The sequence below is a fragment of the Sinohyriopsis cumingii genome, chromosome 2 (genome assembly GCF_028554795.1).
Source record: "Sinohyriopsis cumingii isolate HCF-2022 chromosome 2, ASM2855479v2, whole genome shotgun sequence".
Classification (NCBI taxonomy): Eukaryota; Metazoa; Mollusca; class Bivalvia; order Unionida; family Unionidae; genus Sinohyriopsis; species Sinohyriopsis cumingii.
Window position 1 is genome coordinate 23,946,472 of NC_142962.1, and position 12,607 is coordinate 23,959,078.

Consider the following 12,607-nt stretch of genomic DNA (forward strand, 5'->3'; position numbering starts at 1 on the left):
GGACTAAATTGTCCATCGATTTAGTGATGCAAACTGTCTTTTACAATGGTTGACAACTAAATGGTCCATTGATTTAGTGATGCAAGCTGTCTATTACAATGGTTGTAGACTAAATGGTCTATTGATTTAGTGATGCAAACTGTCTTTTACAATGGTTGAGGACTAAATGGTCCATTGATTTAGTGATGCAAACTGTCTTTTACAATGGTTGAGGACTAAATGGACCTTTGATGCCGTAACTCAAGATGTCCTTTACATTAGTTGAGGACTAAATGGTCATTTGATGAAGTGATGGAAGTTAATTAACATTGGCTCCAGCAATTTACAATACATTATATGTGCCAGTATTACAGTAAATTGAGGAGTAGGGTCAGTCTAGTTTTGTTTTAGTCACACAGTATAGACAACACCAAATTTGTTATGTGTTTGTGTTTTTGGATTTTTAACGTAGCCTTAACAATTTGAGTTATATCACTATGATGTCTGCAGTGTGGCAGTTTAATAGTGATGTCTAGCACTGGGGCATCATGCCACAAACATTTGGCATTATGCCACAGACATGTAGCATCATGCCTCAGATTCTTTAGTTAAACACCCATTTTGAGGCCTTGTTTTGAGACAGTCACATGCTCTGTCATTGCCATATTCCAGTGCTTATTGGAAAAGGACATTCTCCATTCTTCAAAATGCTAATTAATTTAGTAGAGAAATCTGGACCAGAAAACTAATCAGAGCCAGTTAAGTGTGATACTTAATAATTACAATGGATGTCATCAGTGCTCACCAGGCAGTGACGGAAACTTAAATGATTGTGAATGTATTTTATTACAAATCTTCCTCTTTCATTTAATTGACAATATGCAGACTCAAATTAACAATTTTTGGTAACATTTTCCATCAGAATCGGTGTCATGTTAAAACTTGATGTTTTATCATAATATGTAGAGAATACACATAGGATTTTGAAACTTGCAATCTAGGACTGTGTGATTGATAGTGATTCTGTCACATGTATCCTCTTGTGCATGATGCTTCAATGCTGAGTAATCTATATGATGATTTTAAAATAAAATGTTTAAGTTTTAGTGATAGTCACCATGCAAGTTTACATTTTTTTCTGAAAATGGTTATGCATTACATTGAATGTATTGGGGTATTTTTTGTTTCCTTGTTCATCTGTCCTTCTAAGTTTTCATTTAAGTCTGTTTTCAGACATTGTGGTGGAAAGGCATTTTCAGTTTTTCTGTCTTTTTATCTCTACAGGGCCCTTCCAAGCCTTCTGGACTCTGATGAGGAAATTGTGACTGCCAAGTATGAGATGTCCAAGATGCAGTGATGACTGTGAGACTTTACAGTGCCAAGTGTGAGATGTCCAAGATGCAGTGATGGCTGTGAGACTTCCCAATGTCTGTGATTATATGTAGTTTGTATTAGACAGTTGTTTGCTTCTTTTCAACTTGCTCAGATTCACTGTGCTTAAGTTTTCATACTTGTTGTAATAATGATGGTAAAGATTTCTTTATACATTTACATCAGGTGCCAAGATGGTCTAAATACAAAAGGATTTTTTAAAATAATACCACACTGTGGGCAATGTGACATATGTAAAACTTGTATATTTATATTTCAGTAACTGTGGATCATTACAAGTTGAAATATTTAAGGTGGTACAATTTTATTGGATCTATTTTCATGATTTCATTGACCACTAAATCACTAAAATGTATCCACTGCTAAAACTTGTCACTGTATTGTATTTTCCACAATGAGTATAATTCTGTTTTCTCCAATGAAGCAAATTTCTTAGATCAGAGAGGGAGTGTTGTAAATATTGTCTGTGTAGTGTTATCATACAAATTCTGATGTAATTCATATTCTTGACTTGATCTTGTAAGTAGAACAAAAGGTACCAAATTATGATAGTAGTTTCCTCTTGTCATAAGTGGATCTGGCATAATTATATCAGGGCCATTCAGCCTATCCAAATGTGGAAAACTTTAGATAGAGCAAAAACTGATACAGCAAGAAGTCACATGTAAAAAGCATGATTTACTTTCTTGGCAAACATAAGCATTATTGTAATAGCTTGTATATAATGAGATCTGTACATAATGAGCTAAAGTTTTGTGTACCATGGACTTTATTATTCTGAAATTTACTCTGTATTGAAGATTATTTGGGATATATTTAAATTCTACAATTTTCATCTGTAACCACATTATGTATTAACAGGGAAACTTTAATAATCAGGTCATCACCTTTTAGCTGACCTGAACATAAGGCCATATGAGCTTATGCAATGTCTCTGTGTCAGTCTTGTGTTGTGAATTATGCATCCATGTAATTTGCATCCATCGAACATTGCTATTTTAATCTGCTTGTCAGAAACCACTTGACCATTTTTGATAAAAATTCAGCATAGAGCATCCTGTCATGAAGTACTTTACAATTTTTACAGATGATGCCAATCCATAATCAGATATTTATATGGTTGCCATTACTAAGATGGTATTACCTTTATATGACTTTTCAAAAACAACTTTGCAGAAATGGAGCAAATTTGAAAGAAAAACAACCATTACAACCATTCAGTTTTGTACAAATGATGACAATCTGCAGTCAGATATGTCCACTGATGCTAAGAACGTAAGATACAATTACTAAAAATAGAATGACTTTAAACAACTTATCATCCTAAACCACTACATAGAAATTGACCACACTTGAAAAAAAGCATCCTCCATCAAAAATGGCTATCATTACTAAAATTTAAAAAAATTTAACGCAACTTCTCCAAAACTATTGAATAAAATTTGACCTAACTTGACAGAAAGCATCCTGGCATAAAGACTTTTATTTTGTACAAAATAATTCCGACTTAAAATAGATAGAATTAATAAAATGCATAGCTTTAATAAAAATAGAAAACTTATAAAAAAAACTTCTCTTCAAAAACCACTCTGTTGAATCTGTACAAATTTGATAGAAAGTATTCTTCTTTAAAATCCGATAATTTATGGTGATCATGTAGCTACTGTTAATAAAAATTAAGGCTATTGTTACTAAAAATAGAAAAGCTTTAAATACGTTTGCACAGAATTTGACCAATTACGATAGATCTTGGCTTGGAGACCTTTTAGATTTATACAAACGATGCCAATCCATTATCAAATATGTCTGTCAGTAAAAAGAGAGAAACATTGAAATGACTTTTTCAAAACCACTTAACTGAATTGGACCAGATTTTTCAGACAGCATAGAGGGCTTTCAGATTGGTACAAATTATGTCAATCCACCACTTAAAGTAGAAAAACATTTTACACAAATAAGTCTGATGTGTTACTAAAAAGCAGAAAACCCTTTTAAGAACTCCTAAATAATTGTTTTTGTGAAAGCATCCTTGCTTGACTGCTGCTCAGATTTATGCAAATGATGCCATTCAATCTTCAGACATGGCTGCTGTTAATAAAAGTAGAACATTTTCCAGATTTTCTTAAAGAATGCTGAACAGAATTTCAGCAACCTTTACGAAACGCTTACTGGTTATGGGGCATTCTAATACTCAACAAAAAAAATTTGAAACAGCTGTTACCATAATGTATGTAGTCAACAATATTGAAAATATTTCGGAAGAAAGTATTCAGATGAGCCAGAATTCTTGGCAAGCTTTTGTTGCTGTTAGGCAGACGTCAGCTAGGTGAGTGATCTCAGGATCACTTGGGCCTCTTTTATTTTGAGTATTCACATTAAATTTTCATAAGCACTTAGTTTCTTGACAGAGTTTATAAAATTATGTATATTATATTGCAATTTAGTTATCAAAATGTTTGTCAACCAGGCACAGTCAGGTTTCATTAATTTTGAACCACATTCATCCAACATTGTTTTTTGACTGGATGGCATGAGTGTAAATAAGGTAGTTGAACTATACTAGATCTTTTTATGAAAGAGTGACAGGTATTGTCAAAAGACATATCTGCATATTATCAAGAGACTAGAGCATGTTTTTTTAATGCCAATTTGTCATTTGGGAAGATGAAATGTTTTGATATCACTGAACTCAAGTGAACAAATCCAGATAATAATATGCATTTGTGTAGTAGAATTGCAAAGAGAAATAGCAAAGCCAGCAACTGATGATTATGATAAGAAGGGATAACACAAGACAGTTATGTATTCATGTAAATGCTGACAAAACTATAGAGATCCCAAGTGCATTATACTGAATTGATGTTAGCATAGAGAACAGATATAGACTAATGACTTTACTAGGGTTGTCATTTTTAATAGCAGTATCAATGTAATGTAGCTATTTATGGCTAGGTAATATATTGATATATATGTATCTTGCAAAAAAAGCAAGAATTCATGCGAAGCTTTTGTTTTCCCTAGCAGTGACTTGTTATTTTCTTGTTATTTGACACTCAATCTTGTAACTTTTAACAATTTGATTTACCAATTTGCACATAAATCCAAATACAAAACATAATCTGGTTTAAGAGCAAAATAACTTTCATCCAGTAAAGCGAATTTTTATGTAAATCATTAGATCTGATTTATACCCCCATTGCAACAGTTTTAGAGTATGTAATGTCTGACCATCCATCTGTCCATCACACCTGGGTTATGTTTTGTGTTTAGCTTATTTAGGGCATTGTGGTGGGGCATCCATGTTTCAAAAATGTGCTTCAAGTTTAGTAATATTTTCCTTATCATGTCTCTTCTGAGATTTCCTATCAATGATAGCTCTTGTCTGCATGGTGGAAGGTTATTAATTGGGGGGAAAATGCTTACCATTATGAGCTGCTTGTTTTTGTCTAATGTTATTTTGATATGTATAGCTAGAGTTGCTTTTATTATGTATATATTTACTTTATTGAGAATTTATTTATTGGGAAACTTACATAATTTGTACAGCGGAAGTGTTTATTCTTTTCTTCCTGAAGGGGTAATAATCTGTATGCTTTATGGTGGTCTCATTTTGCAGATTCATTGATCATTATGTTATGATGCTATGAACATACATAACCTTTTTGTGTTGTAGTGCTATAATCTCTTGGAGATATTGGACATTAAATTATGTCATTGCGACATCTGTTACTTATTAAATAACAAAAATGAGCAGCTGTAATAATTGTAATAACAGCCCTATGAAAGACAATAAAGTCAGCATAAAGTGTATTTGCCCATGGAAATCGTTTTGAGATTTGCTATCTGTTGTAAATTGACAGTTCATCTTTCTGTTGTGGGAAACATTGTTATCTCAGTAACCCAGTCTTGCTGTAAAAGTTGAAGTACCAGCATTCCAGTCTTGCTGTAAAAGTTGAAGTACCAGCATTTCTTTGTGAGTTTGATAAGAAGAGTTTAATGATCAGCTTATGTAAATTTGAATAATATTTTTAATACATTTAAATATTATTGTACATTGGCCCCCCTCACATTACAAGGCCACCTCTTCAACAGTAGGGAGATTTCCTTATAAGATCCACATCCATTCTAAAGGGGGATGACACACATGTGAGTAATAATTAAATATAATGTAAAAAAGGCATAACTAATTTTTGAATATTTAATATTGCCATTTAAAAATCACAGGCATGTTATGGAACCCATATGATAAAACTGATATTAATTTCTTTACAGTAATTATGACTCGTCAGTTGTGGTGCAAAAATTCACCATGTAAATAAAATCGGGTACAACTGGCTGTAACTATCATTGTCCATCCATTCCATTTTCTCACTGCTGTAGAATATATAATTGATATTTATTCACGATCTACTCCATTTTGAGTTTCCTATGTCCTACCCTATTTTTGTTATTTAATAAAAAAGAAAAAGAAAATTTGATGTGTGATTTTTGTGTATTCACTTGATGTTTTGGCATGACTGTTTCTAGGAAATTAGCATGAAATTTGTAATTGCAATATCTTAGAATAGACCCCATTTTTATTTGAATCTTTTGGACGTTAGATTTCTTAGCAGTCATTGGCGGACTTTCCTTCCTTTTGTTCAGACAGATTTCTTTCACTTTCTCTTAACTGAGACCATGTGACAACATTCTGCACTTTTTGCAACTTATTCTTTTGGCAACATATAGCTATTACCCATAATGCTCTGTGTTACAGAGGAAGTGAGTTTTTAACATTATCAAATGGTTTTTATCTGGTACACTTTCAGATATTTTTTGTAATATATGAGAAAGAAGTCACAGTGACCAATATACCATTTTAAATACTTTGAGGTGACTGGACATCATGCTGTCTAGAGCTGAATTTTGTTCTTGTCAGCATTTATCTTTCATTATCTTTCATTTCTTTGATTATTAGCTATTGTAATAGTGCTCAGTCAATTTGAAAGTGACAAAGCTTCAGACCAATAAGGTTAATTGAATTACTTACTTCCTTGTATGGATTAAAGGTAGGTATTTTATTGGCATGCTGAAACATCCAGCTGTTATTGTATTGAATTTAAAAAATTTCAAATATTTAAATTTCGAACTGGAAGCCCCATTATATATCCACCCATGAAGGGTAAATTTGACAGTTTTTGCACTAAGATGACGTGTATTAGAGGGCTGGTTGTCCTAGAGGAGTATTTTTAAAGAAATGAACTCGTCCATGCCAAGGGATCATGTGGCCACTGGTCAAGGAGGCTGTTCAAGACAGGGACCATTGTATGGGCATCTAGTGACAATGTGCTTTTTATCCATATTTTTCTTTGTAATAACTCTTGCTTGGGGACAGATAGTCACCAGTGTGATGCAAAAAAATCCACACCAAGCTATACATTTTTTGTTGTTGTGATTTTGGAATGTTTCACATGTGATCATTCTTATGTAGATCAAAAGAGAGTAGATCATGATTTGCCTATACCACTCTGTATCAGAAGAACAGGGCAGATGCAGTACATCCATTATTTACCAATGTATCCATTGCTTTGATTGGATGCATATAAATGTTTCTTTGATGATCAACATCACAGTTGTATATTATATCTGAATCCAGCCATAATCTGCACAGAAGAACTTGTAACAGACAGCAGCATAGCAACAGTATTAGATGTGAAATTTGTTTCCAAAGAAACAATGTATTTACTATTTTTTAAGTTCACTTGAACAAATATTTTTCTTTTATCGCAATAAAATAAAACTGTTCACTGTTATTGATGTTTATTTTGTTTTGTTTTTTTTATAAAGAAATCTTGCTGGAATAAATTTATAAAGAAGCACAATTAAGCAGTTTCACTGTAATCATCATCTGCCCTGTATGAACGAGGTATGCATAGTCTAGTGCATTAAGTAACAGTGGATCTGGATCTGTGCTCTTTTCAGTTGGTGTGGATTATATGTAAACAACTGTTGTAAATACATTCATTAGGTGAAATACAATTCAAAGATATGTTTTGTTGAATCTTGTACATATTAAGAAAGTTTTCCCTTTGTTTGAACCTCGAAATTTGATTTTACAAATTTTAAGAGTACTTGCAAGGATGAGTGTGTTTAAAAATAATCCATTGTATTGTTGTCCATATGTTAATAATGCATGCCAGAACTCAATTCGCAATATGTGCTTTTAAAATATTTGTCAATAAACTTACAAAAAAGACAATGAATTTGATATTACTGTCTGCATTGGACAAGAAAAAATTAAAAAAAACCACTTAAGTCTATGGTGTTGTTTTCAGGAAAAAAGAGAAACGTATTTATTGTTTATATAATTACACATTTTCCCAGTAATTCTATGTAACTGAACAGCTTTATGGTATGAAAGACACAAATTATGTAAATACTGTCTGCAAGCTTGGCTGTTATAAATAGAAATTCATTTCATAAAGTTTCTTCCTCCAGAGTGAAAGAGAACAATGCGTGGCAATGAGGTTATTTCATATGGAAATAAGGGGTTATTGTACACATCAATTTATTCCTATTATAATTTAAATTTGCCTGTCTGTTCATCTTTTGCATAAAATTGTTTATTTTCTTGTGATGAGAGCAGTAACACTACAGATGGATGTTGTACTCCCAAAACTAAAAGTTGCATTAATTTCAAAATTTGGTAAATATTTCTGAAGATTAATTCTTTTCCCAGCATGTTAAAAAACCAGCAGGCTCTACAAATTAGCTCATTTCTGTACTAATTGCATGGTTAGCAGTGGAGCTCAAAAACCATGAAAAGCCTAAATTTCAGTTTTGACCTTTGAAACCTAAAATAAGCCTTAAAAAATAGTAGGAAACCTAAATAATACAAAAGAAACCTAAAAACTGAAAACATCATGAATGGCTTTATTCAGGCCCCACAAAAGATACATTTTCACACACAGTTTTTCATTAGGCTAGCCTAGTAGTCAAGAAAGCAATAAAATTATGCAAATTAAAGACATCCAGCCATTTTAACTAATTATTTTCATTGAATGTGAAATAAACTCGAAACACACTTTATAAGATTTTTAATAAATGTTATGCTGACCATGGAGATAATCTTTTAACTTGTTTGGAGTCTTGAACTCAAAATATATATATTAAAACCTTGGGGAAAATAACCTTAAAATCCATCAAATTTTAAAATATAATTTCATTTCTAACCCTGAAATTGTTTTTAAGTTTTTTTATGGGCCTTTTCAACGCAATAATACAAATTTCATTGAACAATTAATAATTCTGAAAATATTATAGAGAACATACTCCACATAAAACAAGTGGCAGAATATTTGGAACTGGTAATAATAAAACAACAATCATCATGGGGGCCTCAAGTGGCCGAGTGGTCTAAAGCGCTCTCCGTTACGGATCACTGCCATCTCACCTCTCTCTGCGTGGGTTCGAATCTAGGATTCGGCCAATGTGGGTATGTGAGAAAGCTTGCCAGTAGCTTCTCATGGGTCATTGGTTCTTCCCAGGTTCTTCTCCACCATTAATACTGGCCGCCATGCATAGCCTATGTGCTGAAAAATGGCGTTAAACCCACAACAACAATAATCATGCATCACAAATAGGAAAAAAAATGACAGAAAAATCTTGATAAATACTTGTCAGCTTTTAATAAGAATATTTCTTAATTGACTAATATTTCATAGTGATTTCATATGGAGCTGAATGACAAGGGCTTTCTTTTTTGACAATAATTTTCTATGTTGTCTTAAAGTTCTGTATTGATGCACATCATAGCATTCTGGTATTTAGGGGATAACAGTCTTGTATTTGAGGATGTTAATGGTATTTATTAGATAACAGTCATATATTTGAGGATATTAATGGTATTTAGGGGATAAGTCTCGTATTTGAGGATATTAAACTGTTTTACCAGCAAAGCATTGGCAGAACCAAAAAAATGGATCTTACCAACAGTAAAGCTTCCATTATGTCTGCAAACACTAGACCTATTCTTGTTGTTGGTTTTTACAGCACAAGTAACACATTACTGGCTATATTACTATGAGGAAATGGAAGCTATCTGCTTTTCCCCAAGGATTCACCTAGGCACCCAACGAGGGTTTGCCCCCGGTAGGTATGGAACCCATGCTCTTTGGATTATTGCTGGAACTTTACCTATGATCTACAAGCACTAGAGAGTTATCCCAAGTATAACACTTTGGAAAATTTTGTAGAAGAATAGCAGGAAATGTGCCTCTCATGTACGCTGCATAATAGAGAAAGTCACATCATCATGGTGGCTTAAGATTTTCCAACAGTACATATTGCATGTTTTTGTACACAAAAATATTCTTTTCACAGTATGAAAAATTATATGAAAAAAGTAGTATTATTTTGGAGTACTGACTGTGTACAAAAATATAGAGTTCAGACCTAACGAGCTTTATGTGACACAGTGCTTGGCAACCTAAGAGCACCAACATAAAATAAACACAATATTGCTTTCAACCAAAGTACAGTCTCTTTTCTTTAAATACTCTAATACAAATTAATATGTGCATTTGTGTGTGTGTGTGTGAGGGGGGGAGCAATAACATGTCATTGTGTAAAATTATGTATATGCCGAGTGTATTTTCTTTAAAAAAAACATTTGTTGTAGTGGGCAAATGTATGAAGATGATCCAGGTCAAGTCAGCTGATAACGTTAAAATTTTAGATATTTGTTTCAATGAATCTGTGTACGAGAGAGGGGAGGGTTACATGGTGATTGTTATCTCTTTTGTTCAGTTACCTCATGAAAGTGTTATTCTTTATGTAAACATTACAAGGGCACTATTATATTCCATTTGTAAAGTAACATCTGTATATAAATTGTTTTTGTAATTACAAGATCCAATGTCACAGGGCCACATGGCAATGCAAACATGTTATACATGCTAATTAAATATGCTTTTACCTTTAGCTATCTTTTTTATAGTAAATACTGGATTGAAGTTCAGATTTGCCTCAACAGATAAAATTAGTGAGGCTTTATGTAGGGAAATGAGTGTATTGGGGTATTAAGACTATATATATATATATATATATATATATATATATATATATATATATATATATATATATATATATATATATATGGTTTTTCTGCATAGCTAAATATACATCAATCATCAATATTTTTTCAAAGCCTTTTGAAATGTGAACTTCTTGATGCAAGTAAAAAACATAAAAATATGTGGTGAAATAAAATAATAAAAGAAAGAAATGATCAGTGATTATAAATGATGACTATTAGATTTTAATAATTTCTTGTTTCACTATTCGATACCTCAGTTAAGAACTTATCCAGAGTCAATCACTATTCATAACTTGCTTAGCAAAACAACATTGTGGTCGTTGGTATGTTTTTAAGCCATTTGGAATGACCTGTCTTCAATTTTAACATTAAAAGTTGAAATGAAAATAAGAGATAAATAAAAATGCAACAAAAACAATGATTTTGATTTCTTGTTCTTGTAAAACTTAAAAGGGCAGTATTTTCAATCACTTTAGCAAATGTAAATCTTCACAGTAGAACATTTTATGTACAAAAAATAAGAGGATTTGACAAAAAATATGAAGTTTTGTGTATGAAAAAATATGATACAGTTAATTATTACTTTTATAGCTTGATGGTGTACAAAGAATTTAAGGATACGAAAAGTAACATGGAATAAGGTATACCATAAATATTATTGCTGCAAATTTTGATGTGCGACCAGTCATTAAGCACTGTACATTCACAGGTATTTAGAAAATGTATGTTCAGATCAGTAGACCAGTCTGATTTGGGTGTGAAGTGAATGTTGCACAAATAATTCAATTTGTTTCATTGTTCTTAGTTGAGCAGTCATATCTTTGTGTACTGTTTGTGTGTGTGTGTATATCCAGTAAGTAAAGTACAATTTCAGCTTTTTAAGTGTAGATTATTTCCTTAACTGCAGATACATATTAATTTTATTTTGTTTTTGTACCATAGAGTTTGTATTTAACAAATTAGGAGAAAACATACGAGGGAAATTACCAATTGTTAGCTCACATGGCTTTTACAGTCAAGTGATCTGCCTTTTACTCATCTGTGAACAGTTTCAGCTTTTCCCAAAATAAACACTGGACTGATTTCGACCAAACTTAGAAGAGAGCATCCTTCCATGAAGGCCATTCATGTTTGTACAAATGAGGCTGATCTGCAATCCAATATGGACACTTATTAAAAATATAAAAATCTTAAAATGACCTCTCTCAAAATGCTTAACTAAATTGACCACATTTGACCCAAAAAGCGTCCTGTCATAGTGGCCTTTCAATTTTATGCAGATAATAAGAAAACCGATTTCAAATTCGACTCTTATTACTAAATATAGAGAAAACCTTATAAGATGTATTCCAAGAACAGATTTTGACCAAGTTTGACAGAAAGCATTCTACCATGGAGGCTTTTGTAAATAGTACCAGTCAGAGATAAAAATTGTTGCCATTATTAAACATAAAAGATTTAAGCCAGGAATTTGACAGAAGGCATACCAGCATTGAGGTTCTTCCAGTTAAGATCAAAGATTTTAATTTTAGGACATTTACGTTGCAAATTTCCAGCAATTACATATTGTGATAAATTGTTTATTGACTGATGTACAAATACAGTTTTGTATGAAAATGTTGCATCTAAGTATACTGTGTCCTCAGAATCATTATCTATGACCCTCACTCAGTGATGTTCATAATACAATAACATCATCCTTGTTGGGTTTTCAGAATTGGTGTTTAAAAACAAAAAACTGCTGTTCTCATTCTTCACATAGAACAAGAGGTTTGAAAACAATTTCTGCATTCGTTCTTCACACAGTATAAGATGTCCATGTGTATCAACCTCTAAAAAAAAAAGTGTTTAAAGATAAAACTATTGAGATAATTTCATTTTTTTTTATTTAGAATGTTTTACTTCCAGAAAATAATTCACCTCCTTTGAAAAGAAATAGTAATAAAGTTGAACACTTATTATCCTGTATTGTGTGTGTGAACATGTCGTTTGAAACATGACTCAGTTTTATTTATTTTCAATAAAAAATGTGTTCGTATTGAATGTAATCATATACCTTGACTGGTATTTTTTCACACTGTGCTTGTTTAAATAATCCATAATAAAGTATTATTTTCAGCTAATTTCGTTCTGATATTTTTATGTCGTTTAAATTTTTGT

The 12,607-nt window shown here is 32.0% G+C and overlaps 1 protein-coding gene across 1 annotated transcript in view; it reads left to right on the forward strand.

Annotated features, from left to right (window-relative positions):
• Positions 1–12,570, forward strand: part of LOC149804475 (Golgi-pH regulating cation channel-like) — a 133,100-nt gene extending 120,530 nt beyond the window's left edge. Inside the window, exon 21 of the mRNA XM_089940689.1 lies at positions 1,264–12,570. Within this exon, the coding sequence (XP_089796815.1) occupies positions 1,264–1,336 (73 nt within the window). The 3' untranslated portion in view covers positions 1,337–12,570. The remainder of the gene's footprint in view (positions 1–1,263) is intronic.
• Positions 12,571–12,607: the final 37 nt, after the last annotated feature.